The 21,901-nt window shown below is 36.2% G+C and overlaps 1 protein-coding gene across 14 annotated transcripts in view; it reads right to left on the reverse strand.

Annotated features, from left to right (window-relative positions):
- The window catches only part of MBNL1 (muscleblind like splicing regulator 1), a 179,326-nt gene that overhangs the window by 28,620 nt on the left and 128,805 nt on the right, over positions 1–21,901 (reverse strand). For 10 of the 14 annotated variants that reach the window (XM_060099520.1, XM_060099528.1, XM_060099523.1 and 7 more), the window contains 3 exons: positions 12,315–12,485; positions 11,152–11,262; positions 2,315–2,515 (listed from right to left, as the gene is read on the reverse strand). In XM_060099520.1, the coding sequence (XP_059955503.1) occupies positions 2,315–2,515; positions 11,152–11,262; positions 12,315–12,485 (483 nt within the window). The remainder of the gene's footprint in view (positions 1–2,314; positions 2,516–11,151; positions 11,263–12,314; positions 12,486–21,901) is intronic. The other 4 variants (XM_060099521.1, XM_060099519.1, XM_060099524.1 and 1 more) reach the window with 1 other exon arrangement.

A 21,901-nucleotide genomic window follows, 5' to 3' on the forward strand; every position in this document is an offset into this window, starting at 1 on the left:
AGAGTATAAATTTAAACCCCAAATAACTAAATGTGTAAATTAAGTGTGTGCACTTACTGCCATGTCTTTTAGACTCCAAGATGCGGCGCAATTAGCATGAGAGGAAATACCCTGAAGATAGGAGTGTCTAAAATCACAAGTGCTAGGAGAAAGGTGCCCCTTAGCTTCACATTGCAACATCCTAACAGGTTGTAACTGTGACATTGAGTCAGATCCTGTGAACCAGAATAAGGAAGCTGCCCTACCATCAGGCATTTAGATAAGTGGAATTCAGGTTAAAAGGAAATGACAGTCATTGTAACAGTAGCCATTTGTTGTGACTATGGGAAAGGAAGACAGACAAAATACTCAAAGTAGCTTCTTGCAAAAGAAAAACAAAACAAAACAAAGAGACAGAAGTCTTCATTTTAACTAAACACCATACAAAATATAACCAATTACAGACTACCTAAAATTGTGGGAGGATTAGTTTAAAAGAGTTCTGACCACACAATCAGCCTTTTAAAGAGATTCTTTGACAGAGATTTAAATAGAGACGTTCTCAGCTTTATGAATATCATCTCCTATGAATAATTAATTCTATCAAGTTCATCTCAGACTGCCTATTTGGTTCCCATTAAACAATCAACAATTACACATTATGAACCCAGGGTTTGCTTCAGAAAGGTCAGCGGCGGGGAAGGGGAGGGATGATTCACACGTTGAGCATCTAATAATTTTTAAGTATTTAAAATTTCTTAAATTTCCTCCCAGTTTATCTGCAAACAGCATTAGTTAATCAATGAGCAAGAACAATTGTGCAATGACAAACCACCCACAAGTCAAGGTGTTATCTCTAGCACACAGCAGAGTCCTTGGTGCACAGAGGGCATGCAATTAAGTCTCAACATCCTTCCTGAGTTCTCCTTGTGGAACTCTTGTAATTAGTAGCTTTTCCCAAAACGTTCAATGAAAGGTAAAAAATAAGCCTAAAATAAACAAACAAATGAAAACTCTAAAGGGAACATACAAGCCAAAATTTGCTGCCTCCTCTTTGTACTTTCACCTGTATGGGAAGGGAGAGTAATCTACTAGTGTTTAAAAATGTAGTCCTGAGTTCATACCCAACCGGAACATCCTACCCACGTGACCTTGAATAAGTTATGCTACATCTCTCTCCATAAATTTATCGCCCTGTTAAATGGAGTTAATGATAGTATCTTCCTCATAAGATTGTTTTGGAGATTAAATGTGTGTTGCATATGAAGGGGTAACGCTGTGATTGGTAGATAGTAAATATCCAATAAATATCAACTATTATTATTACCATCAAAAAGATGGTGGCAGTTATAAATACTCTGAAATCTGAGATCCTTTGTAATTCATGCAATGAAACTTAATAAACAAAACATTGGTGCTTATTAAATAAATTCCTGCTACTGATTAGAGTCAATTATGTTCACACAATGGCCTTGTTTTACCGCTTTCTCAGTAATTAAGACACGTAAAAGTTCTCAGCACTAAGTATTGCCTCATGCTAACCAGGGAAAAGAGGAAGAGCTCATTTGCTCTTTATATGGACACCAATGCTAGATTTGAGAGCTTCAATGTACAGTAATGTTGCCATTTTCCCCCTTCATCTAGAGTTTACCAAGTTCACTAATTTACAGCCATGCTAAAATTCTCAACAACCATTTCAACATAAGATTTATATCTTTCATTTCTTTTTCATGTAGCAATAGCAAAGTACATACATCTGATCATCCTTGATTCTAAGACTGAGTGCATCACCCAATTTATAATTTAAAAACTTATAATCACATTTCACAAACAAGGCTGCCTTGCTATTCCAACCAAAATATTATGAGGCTTATGAGGAAACTTGCAACGATAAATTTTAAAAGTTTGTAGATAGTAACTAAATAACACCTTTATGAGAACAAGTATCAGGGGATTGATAGAATTTGTTAATAGCCACAATAACAAGAAACATTTAGGAAGCTTCTGCTGTGTGCCAGACACTAACTCTTTGAGGTAAGTGCCGTAAGTTTCTCCATTTTGAAGATGAGGAAACTGAGGTACAATGAAGTAATAAGCAGTCTGATCCCAGAGTCCAAGTTCTTACCCATTATTCTACATACGGATGTTGTGGCTTCTATAAATGTTACATTCATCAAGTATAGCGTATCTATATTCTAGCCAAATGCTCCAAACACTAAACCAAAATCTCTGCTTTGAATTGTTTTTAACCTTTATGGCCATGGAAGGAATAAACAAAGAGCACACTTTGAAATTTAGAATGGAATACATAAAGACACCAGCAAATCACTCCTACCTCAAGTCTGTCTGTCCGCATTAATTTCTGTGCAGCAGCTGCAGCAGCTGCAGGTACAGGGACCCCAGGATTCCCTGTAACCAACATTGGTGCAGTCGGCAAGATCTCTGCTGGAACCAGGCTTGGGGAAACAGGTCCCAGGTAGGGATTAAAGGCTGCTGATGCATTGGTGGCTAAGCTTGGTGCAACTGAAAACATTGGCTGAAAAATAAAATACAAAGCAAAATTTAATCGGCAGGTCTTGGTTCAAAGTTGATATCCTGCATTATATATCTATCCTTCATCCATGTATCCATGCATCCATCCATAATCCATTCTTCCTTTGCTTCCTCTTTCCCTCCCTCCCTCTCTCCATTTAATTGTATGCTTATTTACTCTCATTTAGGATAAGAATGTTTCTTAAAATAAGCATTCATCAAATCAATGTTTTTCTAAAATATAATGGGTAATTATCCATTAAATTTTCCACTGGGATTTTGAAGCTTGGGGTCTATAATACTTGCAATTTCTTTTTGAAAAATAGCTCAACCATTCAATACAGAAACTTCTTGTGGTTACCTCATCTCCACCTTTGTCCTGATTTAATCCTGGAAACTTGTCTAAGAAATACATTTCATAATTGCTACGTCAGATGTACTTAAAAGATCTGTTTACAACTGTTAATAGGTTGCAAGTGTCCTATTATCTAGAATAAATAAAGCAGAACTCACAGTGGATAGCAGAATTTCACAGTCAATGTAAACTGTGAATAAATCTTATGGGATACGTGAAAGGTGATGATGACACCATTTCTTTTGAGCACATAAGATAAAGTATTTGGCATATATATTTGTTGCAGGTTTTCCTGGGGAAATTATAAATCTTCCACCAGCCTATTACACCTTTGGGAGATACTTAACGAATTCAGCTTACTAGGGAGAAACTATTCTGAAATGTGAAGTCTGAAAAAGAACACTTCTAAAGAAATGCATTATGATTGTTCAAGGAAATACATATAGTAGCATTGAATAAAATGCTACAAGATAGATTTTTTTTGCCAGAAATGCTTTCATGAATATATGAAAATGGTTTCTATTTGTTGATATGAAAATCTGCATATCAGGAAATATATCTGTTTTTGAGTAAAATTAAATAATTTACCTGAAATCTATTTTAACAATGTGCTTTTCCAGTTTTCAAAAGATAACCTAGCACAATTTTCCACCTTACTGGTGGTAAATTTTCAACTTTCTAATTCAATGGCGTTTTCATTCTTGATGTTTAATGCTGTGTGTAATAATAATGTTTGTTTCCAAAACACAAAAACAAATGGACAAAATGGATCCTGTTCTTTAAGGTAATTTTAAACAGTTTGTTATCTTTACCCTGTAGTAAGGAATAGAATCACAGAAATTTCTTTTAGAAAGAAAGGGACATGAGAATGTAGATAATTCTTCCCTCTGACAGGAATAAGAAGTTAGATGACCCCAGAGTTTATTTAGTATTCAAGAGAGTTTTGGTGTAAAGTTTTATGCAATCAAGATGTATATGTTACAAAAGTAATTCTTACAGCTCATAAGAAATATCTTTAAAAAAATAAAATATATCCTTTATCTAATTTGGCCCTGACTCATCCTGTATTTAGAAGAGTAAAACAGATTTCAAGTATTCTTTTTTTCTTAGGGCAGTGGTTCTCAATTATGGGTGATTTTGTCTCGCAGGGGACATTTTGCAATATCAGGGGACATTTTTGGTTGTCACAGCTGGGAGGGTGCCAGCTGCACCTAATGGGTAGAGGCTGCTAAGTGTCCTATAACACAGAACAGTCCCTCATAACAAAGACTTATCCAGCCCCAAATGTCAATAGTGCTGGGGTTGAAAATTCCTATCCTAAAGGATACAGCCTTCTCGTGACTTCACAAATTGTTTTAGGAAAAAAGATTTGCAGCTAGCATGTCCAGTCTTACTAAGAAGACCATGTAATATAGAGTATTTAATACATAATTTGATTCACTTGGGTGAATAAACAATATACCATGGATTCCATCGATATTTTCAAATTAAAATAATTATTGTTCCTAATGTGTTGGTTTGAATGCCATGTTTAGTTGCCCTGCCAGGTTGATGGCTCTTGATGAAGTCGCCTAAAGTAATACCTCCAGTCCCCAGTTCCATCCCTGCCCAAGGCAGCTACCCACGGACAATAGGAAACTATTGGGGGTTCCAGATATTAACAGTCAATAACCTGTCAGAAACTGGGGCCCAGAGCAATCTCCATCTATCAACAGTTACTTATTCAAACAGCAGCTGATCTGATACTGCTTCACTGACTACTGGCTGCCAAGGCAGCAGCAACACAAGAGTTGACCTGTATAGTAAATACATGTTGAACTTGGATCTCTATTCAGAAATATTCAGGTTAAACTTACACTGTTACATACTGTCGGACACAATATGTGAAATTTCAGCCAGAAAAACACTCTAATTTTTCTCTTAGATATTTAAGAATTATAAGAAATTTAGCACAGAAGACTAAAAGACTAGTTTAGAATATGGAGAACAGAGCTGGTCAATGTTAATTCTTGCTATGAATTAATATGTATTTCCAGAGAGGGCATTTTAAACGTATACTTCAGAAAGTTATTGAGATGTTTATGTCACTTTGCACAATCTACTATAATTATTTAGAAGCAGAGGTCAAACTGACAAACTGATGGAGGGAAGAAAAGCATTCTTATTTTAAGAAAATAAGATCAGTGGCCAGTAAAATTCAGCTTTGTTAAATATCAATGAATAAAATAAATTTATAATCTGCAATGCACATAGTGTAGCAGATGCATATTACAGATAAAAGAATACTTTTATGAGATAAAAATAGTCATCTTATTAACTGGAAATAATTTTTCCACTAGATTGTTTCTACAGAGTCGTCACATGAATTAATTTTCTGACAATTCAGCAGAACAAATTCAAATCTGAAGAACTTTAGGGCACTGTCCCCAAGTAAAATCTGTAGCAGCTTCTAAAATTCTAAAGCATCAACTATTCAACAAACATTATCTCAAACTGCTCCCTCTCCAGGTAAAGAGTTATTTGCTAAACAGGCAGACAATCGATAATAATAGCTCTATACTTTGAAACTGGATTCCAGTAGCTGCCAAAAAAACCCACTGAAGTGCAGCATTCCTTCATTTCTTTTGAATTTCTGTAAATTTGTTATATCCCTTTTTCAAAGAGCACCTTGCTGGAGGTAGGTCTTGCTGGCCCCATCAGAGTGCTCTAATCAGATTAGTGAAGCACTTGAACTGTAGCACTGCCAATTCTCTATTCCAAAAGCCATCCTAAAGAGGATTCAGCAGAATCGCAAAGACGGATATTAATACAATGGTATTATCAAGCAGCATCCTATTTTCTCTGAAGTAACCACAGGATAACATATAACTATGTAATTGGTGTATTTGATACTGACTATATCCTTCTAATAATGATTTACAGATATCTTTGTTCCCAGAAGGCGTAAGGAAGGTTGGCTTATGATTGCCTTTTTGCCAGTGAACATCCTAAGCAGAGAAAAACAAATGGCAATCTTACTAATGCTGGTGCATTTATGGGCTAGCCACTTGTTTGTTTTAAATGAGACACTTGATTCCATTAAGGTAATCAGGCCTTATTATGAATGAAAATGTTATTCAATTTCACATTATAACCCTCGTTAAATGTGTGCCAACATGATTATTACAATAATTCTATTTATTGTGTGCCAGGCATTGTGCTAAGTGCTTTACCTATGTTATTATATTTAATCCTCATAATAGTAGAGTATAAACTCCTTGGAGCAAACGAAAGCAAAAACTCCATTGCTTTTGTTACAAGGAGGAGGGGATACATGTTTAGTTCACTACTAAATTCCCAGAACCAAGAACGATGCCTGGCACACAGTAGGCCCTCAATAAATATACACTGAGTAAGTGTTTGAGTGAGTGAATGTATGAATGGAAGTGTGAATAAATTACAGCCTTGTCGGGTGGATATTATTAATTTCATCTTGCAGATAAGGGAAAGGGCTCACAGAGATTATGTGCCCATGGTCACAAACGAGTGCATGGAAGACCTAGGATTTAGACATCGGTGTGTTTAATTCCAGGTGGTTCTAAAACCAGTGGTTCTCAATGCTGGCTGTCCAACAGAATCACCTGGACGACTTGAAGCCCAGAACTCCCTGGCACTCTCTACTCATCAGAATCTCTAGGCAGCAGTATTTTTTAAAGCTCCTGGGGAAATCCGATTCCATATACTATGTGGTCTTCTACTATTTAAATACAGAAATAGGTCCAGTTTTCAGGTTCTATGTGAGGTCTCTAAGTATATGTGCTTCCTGTGGCTCCCTGCTTTTGAACTAGGTTTTCCCTCCATGGTGAAGGTTGCTCCTGTCCAGCCCAACTGTTTAATTCCTAATTAGGCTTCAAGAATCAGGACTCTTTCTCGAAGTTTGCCCTGATCCACACACACCTCCAACTAGGAAGGGGCTTTTCCTACCCTCTGTTCCTACGTAATTCTTCGTCACTGGAATTCAGTATTGATCGCCAGGTGTGTTTACTTAACCATCCCTTCTACTTGGGCTCTCAGAGTACAGTCTCATGCACTGTGCTTTGTCCATTTTGCACATCCTGCACTTGCCATCTATACAGGTCCTCTACAAACATTTGCTTAACAAATATATTTATGGATTTGCTGTTTTTCTCTGTCACAGAAACCAACTAGCAAATATATTAAATATTTTCTAGTATACATATTTGAACATTAAAAAAGATTTAGTGTTATTTCCTCTGAATCTCAAATTTTAATCATTAATTTCTTTAGTATGCTTATTTAAAATTTAATTTATTTTATTTTTGATTGTCACTTTTTTTATATTGAACTAAGTTTCATTAACATACTGTTACCATGCTGTAATCTTGCAAATATCATAGGGATTCTAATTTATTTTAAAACACTGTGTGAAACAGGGTTTGTTTTGCATATAATGTTTGCCATTTTTAATAAAATAGAGGGAGTATATAAAACAAATAATATATACTCAGTATGTGCTGGGATTTACAGAACACAAATTTTAAGTCAGACTTTTCTAGATTTTACCTCTGTGTGTGTGTGTGGCGGGGGGTGGTGTATGTGTGTGTTTGTGAAGGTCAAACGTGTAAAGAGGGAAAAATTAAGCTTTTTAAAAAAATTTACAGCACAAAATCAAGGTATATAAAACCATGCTTCTGGGTAAGCACAGCCCTGTACAAGTGCTATAAACAGTCTCTGTAAACAATTATTTTGAATATAAACATAGAGCCAAAAGCTAAGGGGAATTATCAACAAATTTACATTACAGTGTCTTTTCTTCTAAGAAGGTAGCATGTGACTGGAATAAAATGAGAAATACTGTTTTAAACTCTGCTTCTAGACTGACTTGCTGACTGGGCAAATCAAATGGCCACTTACTTTATTCTTAATTTCACATTATACTTCAAGCAACTTTTAATGAAGTAATAAACATTTAAATAAAGAAGACTTACTTCTAGCCCTCCAAGAAGAAAGGTATCAACAAATATGGCCTGGTGCCTAAGATTCAGGGCCCATTCTCATGCTGCTTGAGGAAGTAGAGGCTCCTTGACAGAAATGGGCAGTAGTAAGATGGGGAGGACGGATGAAATAAGATTCAGGGTGACTGACCTGGAAACATTTTTACCAGAAACACTTGGGGACAAAGCAGCCTTATCTCAACCACTAGTTGGATAAACTGGAATGTAAAGCACTAAAAAACAATTTAAGAATTCTAGGTGTTCCTGGAAGTGTGACAAATGATGACTTCAAAGCTTTCAGGAACCAAATGCCAAAAAAACTGCTTGGATATGAAGTGACAGCAAAGGCAAGGCGACAGGAGCAGCAAAGGAGCTCCTAAGACTTCAGCTAAATCCAGTAACTTTGAATTTCTCTATCCCTAGCCTACTTCAAGTTCATGAAATGCATAGGGACTTCGACATGAGTTTTGTACCTCAAAGTGGCTAGTGTGTGTACCTTCAGGGCAGCTGCCATGGGAAATTATAGATGGCCAAGGCCAACCTTTGGGCACACAGGGAAAGGCATGGGAGGGCACTGCTAGGGGACCTCCAGAGCTCAGATACACTCTTCAAAACACTGCTTATGCAGACCTCTTCAAGGGCAACGCCAAGAACCTGGAATCAACAGGATTTCTGAAAAACATCTTTCTGGGATGGACCAAAGAAATACACCAGATGCCTCCAAGTTGTGAGCCCCTAGGTGCAGTCTATCATTGGTTATTTAGTAATTTCTTGTTAGATTACCTTTGCATCAGATAGTGCATGGCAAAATAATTGTATTTTTTAAAATACGACCTAGAAAAAAAATCCAGAAATTTTATTTTTTTAATTTGGATAATTAAATACTAAACGTCCTCTATTTATCTTCAAAGATCATACAATAAAGGAAAAACTGCTCTTTTGCATTTTTATTAGTGGTTTAGAAATGATAATAGAACTAACACCAATTACTTGATAATTTACTATGCTAAATTTTAGGAAGTAGACATATAAATTCAATTATTTATTTTCAACTACTTATTTTCTTATCTTATGAAATTGGAATAATTATAACATTGGTAGGACCTTTCAAATAATATATCTTAAAGTTTTCACTATATGTTGAAGACGGTCAGGGTTTTTAAATGAATCCACCAAAGACCCAGAGTTGGTTGGTGGCAATCTCCATTTAGTGTTTCTACAGCACGGACGCCAGAACCTGAACGGCCTGGGTGAAAATCCTGGCCCTGCTAACTCACTAGCTATGTAACTTGGGCAAACTAGTTAATCTCTGAACCTCTGAGTCTTCATCTCTAAAGCTGGATAATATTCCCTACTTTTATAGTATGGTTGTGAGGATTTATGATATAAAATGTGCTGAGTGCCTTCAATGCCCTCAGAGTACTGTAATTACCCCCCAAATGTTATGTTCTTTTTCAGATTCTTGGCTTGGTACATTTCATTACAACATAATCAAGTCCATGAAAACAAGAAACTCACCTATAAATCCCTGCATTTCCCAGACCAGCCCAGTGTCATGTTCTGGAGATCTTAAATTTATAGACCTGGTTTCTCAAAATTTATGAGAAAATGAGAACCCAAACTGGGCGGCATGATAGCTATTTCCTGGTCCCAGCAGTACCCTCATCAAGTCCCTGGCTGCCTCTGCTAACAGTCTACTAATAGGTATCCACCTGTACTCCCCATTCTATGCTGCAGTCTCTATATAATTGGGCTTGTGCTCTGGTTCCAGTTATAATTCCCTTGGACTCTGGCACAGGTAAACTCCCATGAACCTCTGCCTGTTCTTCTCATGTTTGGGAAACTCTTTCCCTCATTCTTTCTTTCACTTATCAAGCAATTTTTTAAATCTCTGCTACATGCCAGGCATAATGCTAGATGCTTCTGAATTTGATTAGACCTTGCTAGCCTCTTCCCCTCTTCATGTTTCCTCCGGTTATAGTCTGGGGGCCAAACTGGCTGGCCCTAGAGAACTAAGATGGTTTACTTACTTGACTAAAAGCCCAGTCACTGCTCAGATATTCCTGATATTGCTGATGTTATGAATCTGCTCACAGTATTATCTCCTTTGCTATCACTTACTGCCTGGGTTGGATCCAAGTTTATACCACGTCTTCAAACACCACCATCTATTCTAGTGGCCATCCTCTTTTGAGTGGCAACCCTTTTCCATATTAGTCACCTGGCTGCTTCCAGCTGTTATAATTCTGTAGGCCCAGCTCTAAAGTTCCAGTAAGCAGCTGGTTATGACCGTCTCGTTTATTTCTGAAACTGCATATCATTACCCTCATCAAAACAGGGCTGACTACAAAAAGGATCGAGAAGTCTCAGGTGGGGTTTTGAAGGCAAATTTCCTGGATTAAAGCCTTCTCTACAGTCATTAAAACCCTAAATGCTTTAAAATTGAATAATTAAAATGACTTCTATACTCATTACAAAAACGTCACTCTGAATGGAGTCTATTTTTAGACTATGATCTCAGGATGCCTTTAGCAGAAGGGTAATTCCACATTCAAATCTAGTCATATCAGGGAAAATTAACATAAAGCCTGAATGGGCTCACAACTAATAAAAATAAATGCTCTGTCTAAGCAGAGAATTTTCCAACAAAAACACCAGAAAATGAGGTAATTTTTCTGATGGTTTCAGAAATCTGTGATTTGTTGATTTTTTTTTAAACAACACATATTTGTTACTAGCATTTCAAACACATGAGCATAAATGGTGTTTAGAGTTTGTCCCAGGATTACACATACGATGACCCCGAAATGGCCTTGAGAGTAAAACTCAAGGACTAACTCAGGAGATGGGCCAAGACTTCACAGTGAGGAACTCACTGTCATGACCTGTTCTCTGCCACCTGGGAACCACACTTGCTGATCTCAGAGGTGCTCCCAGTCACCGAGAGGGTAGAGCCTGCCGGTCAGCACGCTTTAAATGTTGAAGTGGAACAAAGTATCTCACATCAAGGAGAGATATTATATATCGACTATAGTAGTAGCCACCCCAAGGATTTATCAGATCTTTGAAACCATATGTGAGAGTCGAGTGTAAAAGAGAACTCTTGTCCTATATTTTATGCTAGAGACAATGATTAAACTTGTTTTTAAACCAAATGGAAATCCCAACACAGACATGTGAAATTAACAGGTGTCACAGAAATAAATTTAAGATATCATATTTTTAAATGAGTCCCCAATAATGGAAAAAATATATCAAGTTAAAACAGACAGAATTATAATATTCTCTCACCTCAACTGTATAGTATTGATAATTGGTATCACTGCCGATTGGATTTGGAGATCCCTCCCACCTCGAAATGCAATCCCCCCCTCTTTTTTGGAATGATTGGTTCATTAAGTTCTAAGAGAGAATAATAATTACATTGAGTTCAGGAGTTAAAATGTATCAGGAAAAAAATTAGTTAGCATACATGCTACAGTTAGCATATCAGAAAAATGTGGGTCTTCATGTTTCCATGACCCCATAATATTGCATATAAGTCAGTGACAGGAATATTCCGATCATTGCAAATTTCAACATGCATTTAAACACAGAATTACTATATCACAATTAACATCAGAACATCTTTTGTAACCTAAAATTAGTTATGATATTTATCTCTCACATTTTTGTGGATAAATGTGAGTAAAGGTTATTAAAGTCATTTGTCACATACACCCTCCTCCCAAATCCAAATAAATAAACAAACAAACAAATAAATAAATATGCTCAGAATCAAAGGTTACGTACATACACTGCTCAGTAAACATTAAATCCATATGACCACCTACAGTTTATAAAAGTTTGCTCTTTTCTTAAAAGCTCATGGAGTTTCTGCCTCTCCTGATTAGTTCTCCTTTGATGAGACTTCGAGGTCCATGATATAGATTCACCACTGTCAGAATTTTCCTAGCATTTGTAACTACAAACTAGTTTCAATTTAAGTTTAAAACAATAACAAAGGCTCCTTTTCAAGAAAGAGAACTGTACAGATTCTCTTTAAGGAGGGAGGAAAGGGAAACATTTTCTCAAAATTAAAGATAATATACACCAATTTTTCAAATGACTATTACTGTTAAAGGTAGCCTGAAAATGCACCTTGACTATACTGATGAGTTTAACGACCATTTTAAAAAAGACCATTTAACATCTGCAAGTCACAGGATTTAATTTGAAGGGAGTTTTCAGGGACAAACATGCTGTAATGTAAATTTCCACATGATTTAGCCAGAAGATGAGTAACTTTACGGTGTGAAAATTGTTTCCAGGGTTTGACTGCTAGTTTGGCTAGAAAATGCTAGGTAATATACTGTTACCTATGTTCACTTGATCTAGTGCAATCACCACTTTAACACTGAAAGTGAGCACTCAGAATGACAAACTTCAGGAACGAGAACTGAGAACACACTTACCACGGGTTGTAATGGGGCACCGGGCATCATGGCGTTGGCTAGTTGCATTTGCTGGGCCAACATGGCCATGTTCTTCTGCTGAATCAAGTTATTGCGCCCATTTATCTCCAATTGCGTTTTTAAGTGGGGGGGTGGGTGAAGATATTTGCAGTTCTCCCTGGAGCAACGACCCTAAGAAACAAAAGCAGAAAAGATCACCTTAAAAAAATAATAAAATCCACAAATCTTAAGAAAATCATAATGATGCAAACCCGTCACTTGAATCTACCGTGGGTCTTTCACACAATGAAAAAAAGTCCAAATCACTTTATTATACATTTTGAGTAAATAATGAATTCACTCAAGTGTATTATCAAAATGAGATATTAAGACATGTGAAAAAAGTTTCAAGCTTAAAGAAGCTCCTGTATTTTAATATTAGCAGTAATATTTCTAGATCCAAGTTTAAAAATCTACAAACTGCCAGGGGAATATTAAAACACAGAATTATCAAATAAAATATTAGACTCCTTCCATAACATCGTCTGGTTAACTTTAATGAACTCAAAAGAATGATGAAGTTTTACCATCTATTTTTACTTGTACCGAGTCATAAGGAAATGAAATTAGAGGACTCAAGGCACACTGTTATCTTCAGTAAAACATCTTTACACGTATCTCACAAGAAGTAACATTAAAATTACTACTAAGTGTTATAAGCCAATATATTAAGAAATGTACAGATGAAAAGAAGAAAATTCCCACACATTCCTCACTGTGTATAGAGACTAGTAAGTATAGTGAAATATTGCTGAAAAATGTAGCCTTTAACCTTTCAGTGGTAAATCTAGTCTACATCACCCAAGAATTATAAAACAATAGAAACAGACATATTTACCCTCCAAAAAACTTAGAGTATAAAATGGAGGAAAAAAATAAGTTACTATAAAACAAGAAATGTGAATATACCTTTCTTTTGGGATGATTCTTCTCATCAAAATATATATATTAAAGTCTGTATTATGCAATATTGTCAGGGATTGACCCATATTATTTCAATATAGTATTGTCAAGTCATATTGATAGTAACTTATCTCATGAATTACCACCTTGACAACTTCTTTCACTAATAAATCTAATTAGAACTGTTTGTGAGGGTAAAAGAAAGATTTAATTGAAGCCATCAACCACCTTCTTGAGCTTTCTTTGATTTTTCTAAGAAAAATCTATTTACCATAATTTGACCTAGTACTGTAAATTGACTCAGAAAACTGATGTTTATATTTGTGATAAAATCTGTCACAATTCTAATTTGAATGATTTATTTCTGGCTCGTTTTGATGAAGCTTTTTAGGAATAAGTTCGTAAGTTTATATCATAGGATACTGCCTGTTACTTGAACAAGCTTTATGTAATAAAGCTTCACTAATAATATTTTAGGTCAGGAGGCAGGAGAGAACAGTGGCCAATAGCAAGGACCTTACAGGTCTCAGGACCTGGGGTAGAGGCCTAGCTCTCTCACTCATCAGCTGCATGAATTGCATAAAAAACGAACTTCTTTAAGCCTCGGGCTTTTCATTCATTTCAAAATTGCTATATAACCTACAAAAAAAGAAATTTATTTTTAAGATTAAAGAAGATAATGTCTATGTCACACCCTTGGTACTGCATGGCCCCCTCCAAGGAGCAGGGGAAGGTCAGAAGCTGCTATTACCAACCACTCCCAGAGCATTTTAAATTATATACACAATAAGAGAAAAACAAAATATTGGCATGAAGGTAATTTTTATAATATTTATTAGTTATGGCTATTGATACATTCACAAGTAAAGTAACATTTACATATCTATGACCTATTCCATCTGAAATCATCATGCTTGAATATCTGTTGAGATCGTGAGTGTATTAGCGTAAAAGCATCTGGATGCAAAACAACTTTCATAAAAACAACACTTCGAGTCACAAGATAAACCACAGGGAATGACTGGCCAACATAAATAACTCATGGATGACACATGGTCTGATGTCAGGGATATCCAGTTGGGGTCTTTTAAAGAAAACCTGCTTTTTCAGTACAAAGAACAACTTGGTTCTAAGAGAAATTCTGCTTCTCAGTATCTGCACATCACATTTCTTACTAAGATTGGATTTATTTAAGTGCAGATAAGCAGGGTTATATCCACTCGGAGGATTCAGTTACTGTCAATTGACTCAGATCAGTTTCTAGAGTTCCATAAATAGCACAGAGACAGCCCTGGGCCCTGAACCCTGCTTTGTCAACACTAACAGTGGTCTTCCTGGCACTTCATTCTAGTGCCTCCCTTGAACACAAACCACCAGGGCTTCCTACCTAGGAACACAGCCTGGATTGAAATAATGAAGGAGAGAAGCCACGTGCAAACCAACATATATTCTGTATCCCCGCATCTCAACACTTTTAACAGAAACTCGGACCTTTGGTTTTCGTTTTGCCTTTACTACATCTACTCAGGAAAAATGCCATTCTACTACACTTCCTACATAGGCCACCTTTCCATGTTTAGCTTGATTTGACTGGATTGCAGCCCCACTTTCAAAAAGCTATGTTCCTAAGAATCAACTGAGGACATTTTGTGGCAAAGTATACAGACTACCAAGCCTCTTCCACAGAGTTTGCGGCAATAGGTCTGGGGCCCAGGGATCTACATTTTAATGGTATTCCAGGTTATTCTGATATAGCAGAAAACACTACAAAACACAATTCTGCAAAGACACGTGAATTTTTCATTGACATGTATGGAAAAAATAACTGAGTAGCCTCCGCAATTGATATTAGATAAAATTAGCTTCTTAGGAAGGTCAAAACGTGTTTAATGCTTACTATGCTGCTGAATAATTGTGGTTTGACAAATAAAAAGGTCAAAAGCAAGTTAGAATAAACATCCTCTTCCAGAGAATTGCCTAAGCTCTGAGGAAAACCACCAGTAGCAACCCTTCTAGAGAGTTCAGGTAAATATGACATTGGTACCTCTCCACATTCATCCATCTCTGAGTTCCCAGCACTGTACCTCAATAAGCATTTGCAGAATGAATGAATGAACACTTCTTACTAAATGCTTAAAGATGAATTCGACTGTAAATCCATCTGGAGACAATGAAGATAACAATAAAAACTAGATCTTATACCAAATTTTGACTCTGAGTTGTACTAACCTAATGATGCTTTTATTCAGAGGCCAGAAATTTGAACACACAATAAATAAAGCCTGCCACAATAAAAGGAGAAAAAGTAACATGAGGCCTGCAAGTTTCACTAGGGAGGAAGGTTTGTGAAGGGATTCAATGTACTTGGTATTTTAAAATCTATACAGTGACAATACATTCTAAAAATCTAAAAACAGAAATTCAATCAGTATCTTGTACTCACATATGCAGATTTTTGTATAGGAGCGACTACTCTACATCATCAGAGATTTCACCCCAAGATACAATAAACTGGGTTGCTAGGATTAATGCAAAAACATGAAGAAGTTTTTATTCAGTTTTGATTGCTACATGAAGCTCCCCTATTGCCATATAATTGTACATCTGACCAAACATAGCTTGGTTCAAACAACAGCTTTGTTAATTACTTGCCCTTTGACCTTATGGAAGTTAGTTAACTTCTCAGAGTGGCCATAGCTTTCCTGTAAACAGTAACAATGCCATTGACCTCACTGGTGATGTATGAGAATTGAGCAAGATAGTGGGCCAGCCTCATACATGGCTCCTGGTATAACAGGCTGGCAATAAATATTAATAATTTCTCTCTCTTTCCTTAAGTTCTCAAGCTAATAACAAGCAGCAGTTGCTTAACCTAGCACCCTATCTGTTAAAGGTACTAAAAATAATACAAGTAGCAAAACTCAGTGACAGTACATGTCAACCATCAATAACATAAGCTTTCCCCTTAATCATCATTTTCTATTTGCGACATCCACTAAGGGAAAATGCCATTCTAATACATTTCTCACAATGTTATGCTTCTGCGGTTTACTTCTGTTGATGGCACCGAAATCTTATTTTCAGTGAGCTGGCCAGCTGACTAGCAGGCCACACTATACCGCCTATACCATAAATATCTTAGACTCCATTCAAGGAGGCCTTTTGTAAGTTAACACAACACAGATTCCGAAGACATCATTGTAATGCATATACTGTATATTTTAAGGAAACGGAGGAAGTTCAATAAAATATTGATCCAGAATAAGTCCATTTTTCTCTAATAATTTTTCTACATCTTTAAATATAAGTAACCCGTCCAGAAAAAGTAAAAAATGTCCCCTTGTAGACCATTTGAGGCTAATGAGAGATTAAGTCATCAAATCCTCAATTTCTAAGGTTACAAACTGTTAAATTGTGAATTGAAGGATTTTCTCATTAGCCTTTGAAATTGGTACAAAGTGTGTGATTCTAACAAGGGAAGATGTACATTTAGATTAGTTGAGCCTCAAAATAAATGCCTGATTATTTTTTAAACATTATAGTGTAATTAAGTATACTTTAAAGTGATTACACACATAGTACAAGCATATATAATACATATCTAAAACTGATATGTATGTGATGTATATAGTGAAGAATAAAGATAAAAACTGAATGAAACTAGAGATGGCAATTTAGAGACATAAGAAACTATTTCTCTGCTATTTCTAATATTTAAGAACTAGCTAACAATCAAAAATAAAACATCTTACTTAGAAGTTGGCCAAACTTAATAAGACAAAAAATCAACATTATATTTGAAAACTGGAAACACTAATTTCCCATTTTTAATTACACTTCTTCCATCTACAATAAAAGGAATATAGTGACCTATGAGGTCAGAATGTAAAAAGTCACCTTATTAAGTTGCCAATGGTAACTATGTGGTAGGATGAAAATTACTGAGTCACATTTGCATAGACTCTGAAAAGAAAGGGGCAATCAAAAAATTATAGGGGCACCAGCTAATACTCATATGTCTTTTCCAACTTTCATTGGAAGCACTGGTTTTCTGGTAGACTGTTCAAACTGCAACCATTTCTTTCAATTGTTAAAACTAATATTTCCTTTGGAACAGCTGATATATGCAAATGTTTTGAAGCACTTTCTGAAGATATTCACTGCTCAGATATTGGCCAGAAGCTCTGGCAAAGGAAGCTGGGAGCTTCCTATTGAAAATTGCTTCTGGTTTGGGTTGGTTTGGGTTTTTTTTTTCCCGCTAAGATAATACAACTATCTCAGAAAAATTTTGCCAAAGGGGGAAAGAAACCCTTTGCAATCAAGAAATATTGTTTCACGCTTTTCCAAAATGATGTTTTTTTATGGTTCTGCCATGCTTTCAAATGATCAATTCTAAGGCAAGGGTGAGTAAATTTACATATATAATATTTATTTGAAAAGTATAAGTATCTAGTGGTAGGAAATGTATGGCAGTTTAAAAGGTGATTAAGAAAAAATTATATTTTATACACACACAAATATGCACACACATGCATATACGCTCAAATGTTTTGTTTTCATTTAGGGAATGAATATAAATTTAATTAGCTCTAGGAATTAGTTTATTGGCTTTTGCAAATATTGAAAACAAATTAATTGCATCTAACACACAGGATATTGTAGCTCTTAAATGTATATATCTCCTTATGATTTACTTGTTTCCATAAAGGACTGTGTCAGCTTTAAATTTTTAAATTTTATTTATTTATTTTAAAAATTTTATTTATTTTTTGGATGCTTTGGGTCTTCGTTGCTGCGCACAGGCTTTCTCTAGTTGCGGCAAGCAGGGGCTACTCTTTGTTGCGGTGCGCGGGCTTCCCATTGCAGTGGCTTCTCTTGTTGTGGAGCACGGGCTCTAGGCACGTGGGCTCAGTAGTTGTGGTGCACGGGCTTAGTTGCTCCGCGGCACGTGGGATCTTCCCGGACCAGGGATCGAACCCGCGTCCTCTGTACCGGCGGGGTGATTCTTAACCACAGTGCCACCAGGGAAGCCCCTTGTCAGCTTAAAGAACACACACATCCTAAAAAGAAGTTCAAGGTTTCTCAACCTCAGCACTATCGACATTTGGGTGGCTATCTTGCCATTGCCATTTCGGTGGCCAAGTCTTTGTCGTGGGGCCGTTCTTGCCATTGGAGGATGTTTAGCAGCATGCCTGGCCTGCTAGATGCAGATAGCACTCCTGCACTCAGTTATTATTTCTTGATATTGCCAAAACATCCCTGGGGGTCCAGGGCAGGCAAAACCATCTCCAGCTGAGAGTTATCCACTCCTTTATACTTAATGGACTTTAATGAAGTCCGTATTAGTCTGCTCAGGCTGCCATAACAAAATACCATAGACTGGGTGGTTTAAACAACATAAACGTATTTTCTCACGTTTCTAGAAGTTATAAGTCCAAGACTAAGGTTCTGGACAATTTGGTTTCCAGTAAGAGCTCTCTTCCTGGCTTGCAGACAATCACATTATTTCCTCACATAGCCTTTCCTTGGTGTATGCACACAGAGAGCTCGCTCGCTCGCTGGTGCCTCTTATAAAGACACCAATTCTGTCAGATCAGGACCCCACATTCAGGACCCTAACCTTAACTACTTTAACCTTAGTTATTTCCTTAGAGGCCCCATCTCCAAATGTAGACACACGGAAGACAGGACTTCAACACACAAATTTTACGGGGACACAAACAGTCAGTAAAAGGGGCACACATAATTTAAAAACTGCTAACCTAAAGTTTTTTGTAAGTAGCTTTAAATATTTTCATTCTTACATTTAAATGGTAGGATCCTTTATTCTGGGAATTTCCTCAAACATAAGATAACGGATTTGTACTATAAAACCTGGCTGTAAAGGAGTGGGTGGTTGACCAGTTATTCCTTCCAATTTTGCAGAATTCTAATAGCTGCAGCTTCCAAAAACTTTCAAAGTATGAATATGTGAGGTTCAGTATTTGTTTGTTTTGGTTTTAAATAAAATTATTTTATTTAAAATAAAAATAAAGACTGTGGTATATCAAAGACTAAATAATTAAATTCCAAAATCATATCAGTAGCTTCATTCACTTGTTAACTAGAATACTGAAGAAACTGACTTTTTTTAAGGGCAAGCAACATTTTCTTGATTTCCCTACAGAAAGTCTTTTCAGGAAAACTAAAAGTTAGACAAGTACCCCCTCCTTTGAAAAAGAAGCTATTGAGAAAGATAAATTAAGTAGCCAGAGAACCCAGAAAAATAAAGATTTCTGACTGCCAACTGGAATTCTGGTGGACGCATTGCATAGTGTAGTTTTTAGTCATATGTAAATGGATACATGTGTACGTATGTAATTATGCATATACACACACATATATGTTCACCCCAATTGTATACCTATTTCTAAGATCAGTGTATGCACTACAAACTCAGACTTTGCTTTTGTTGCAAATTTAAGAAACTTAAGATATATGACTAAAATTTTTATTTCATCCTTTATTTGAGAAAATACATGAGGACTTTTAGTAACCTATAGAAAAAAACCTAAAGGGATGCTGTACTATCATTTAGTAGAAATTCCTAAAGTAGTCAAAACAGATATCTTCATTTTTTTTCTTAGAAAGTCTCCAGAGGGATTTCACTGGTTTGATGTTATTGTTTGTTTGGGTTTTTTTGTCTTACAAATAGTATTCTATAGTATATCGCAAATGAGATGATGCTTGAACAATGCAGTGGCCGGGATGGGGGGTTGGTTGTTAGGGACACCAACCCTCACACAGTTGAAAATCCAAATATAATCATATGGTCGGCCCTCGTTATGGGAGGTTCAACATCTGTAGTTCAAGCAACCTCAGAGAGTGTGGCATTGTTGCATATTTATTGAAAAAAATCTGCATATAAGTGGGCCCGCACAGTTCAAACCCATGTTGCTCAAGGGTCAACTGTAGTACATACATTGTTAGTAAGTCAAAACTATCTATATACTATTTTTAAATAGTATGGTATACTACATAGTAAATAGATAGTATTGACATATTAACAGGAATTTTTCTTTTTTTTTTTAAATTTGAGCTACATTTGTTTATTTGTTTTAATTTGGCTACGTTGGGTCTTTATTGTGGCAGGCAGGCTCTCTAGCTGCAGCATGCGGGCTTAGTTGCCCTGTGGCATGTGGGGTCTTAGTTCCCCAACCTGAGGTTGAACCCACGTTCCCTGCATTGGAAGGTGGGTTCTTGACAACCGGACCACCAGGGAAGTCCCTATTCATTTTTTATTCTCAAATATTATGACTCTTTAAGCCAGATTATAAGTGCACCCTTGTACTTATTTCAGAGTTTTACCATCTAAAAAGGCTAGAAAATACTCTTTAAAACAAACACAATTTCTGTTTTAATTTCCTCATTGGACTTTCAGGTAACACCAGGAACAAATGCTTAGCATCCCCATAGAACATGGAGAAAGGAGTCATTTCTCCTCTTATTTTGCTGGGCACTTAATCTCTAGTCTCCTAAACTTAACATGAAGTAAATATAGCAACATTAATCAATATTTAAAGCTTAACTTTCTAGGTGTAAATTTCTATTTCTTCATCCAATCAACATAAGGACAAATGCTTGGAACTCAGGTCAACATAAGACCTGGGAGAATTTTCTCCTATCAGTAAGAGAAAAAAGAAGCAGAAATTTATAAATGTATTTTCACTGAAATATTCCCTATTTCTTTATTTTATTTTACTACAGATCGGAAGTGTTTTCAAATGAAATGCAATATAATGCAAATTTTGATTTTTTTCCTTTTCCTGATCCCATAAAAAGTTCATCTTTACATATAAACTGTGGCTTAACAACTATTGAGACTGCCAGCAAAAGAAAGAAAAGTACTAACACACATACACATCCATACACACAATCTATTGAGTTTAAATTTGTAATTTTACCGTGGCCTGAAAGGATATAAAAGAATGTAACAGACACTGTTTCATAGGCATTAAACTTTATCGCATCCAAGTCTAATCTGATTTTAGGGAAGCGATTCTTGGTTAGACTTTTCTAGCTATTTAAAGAGGCCTCTCCAGTATTCAAATGTTCTAGGCACTATTTTATAGAACATTCCTAAGTTTGATGACGATGATTCTTGGACATGAAAACCAACAGTGACATTTACAAGACTCCAAAATATCCTCAATGCTGACGCAATATCAACGCACTCTAACTCAAACATCGGGATACTATGACTTTTTTCCCAGAGAACTTAGGAGCTTTAATTGCACAACTCCCATTACTCATCTTGAAAATGGCATAACTGAAACTCTACACGTCTAGATAAGTATTACGTAATGCATGAGAGTCGGGTTAGCTGCTGCTGAGGAGGTGGAGAAAGGGAAAAAGGCAACAAATCACACACACATTCTTGTTACAAAAATACCACTCCTTTCTCCAGCAGCTTTTGTCTGTGAGAGATCAGATATACATACAACTGTGACAGCAACAGTTATATCAGCACACAATTTTAGCTGATAGTCATCTGAAGAAATCTTAGCCTCCTCAGAGAGGGCCCACAGGGGTCTTATATTTAGAGTTGCTTTTGATGGGATGCTGTAAGAAGAAATGGTCTCACTTTTTCCTTCTACTCCTGGCCT

This window comes from Mesoplodon densirostris, chromosome 5 (assembly GCF_025265405.1).
Source record: "Mesoplodon densirostris isolate mMesDen1 chromosome 5, mMesDen1 primary haplotype, whole genome shotgun sequence".
Lineage (NCBI taxonomy): Eukaryota > Metazoa > Chordata > Mammalia > Artiodactyla > Ziphiidae > Mesoplodon > Mesoplodon densirostris.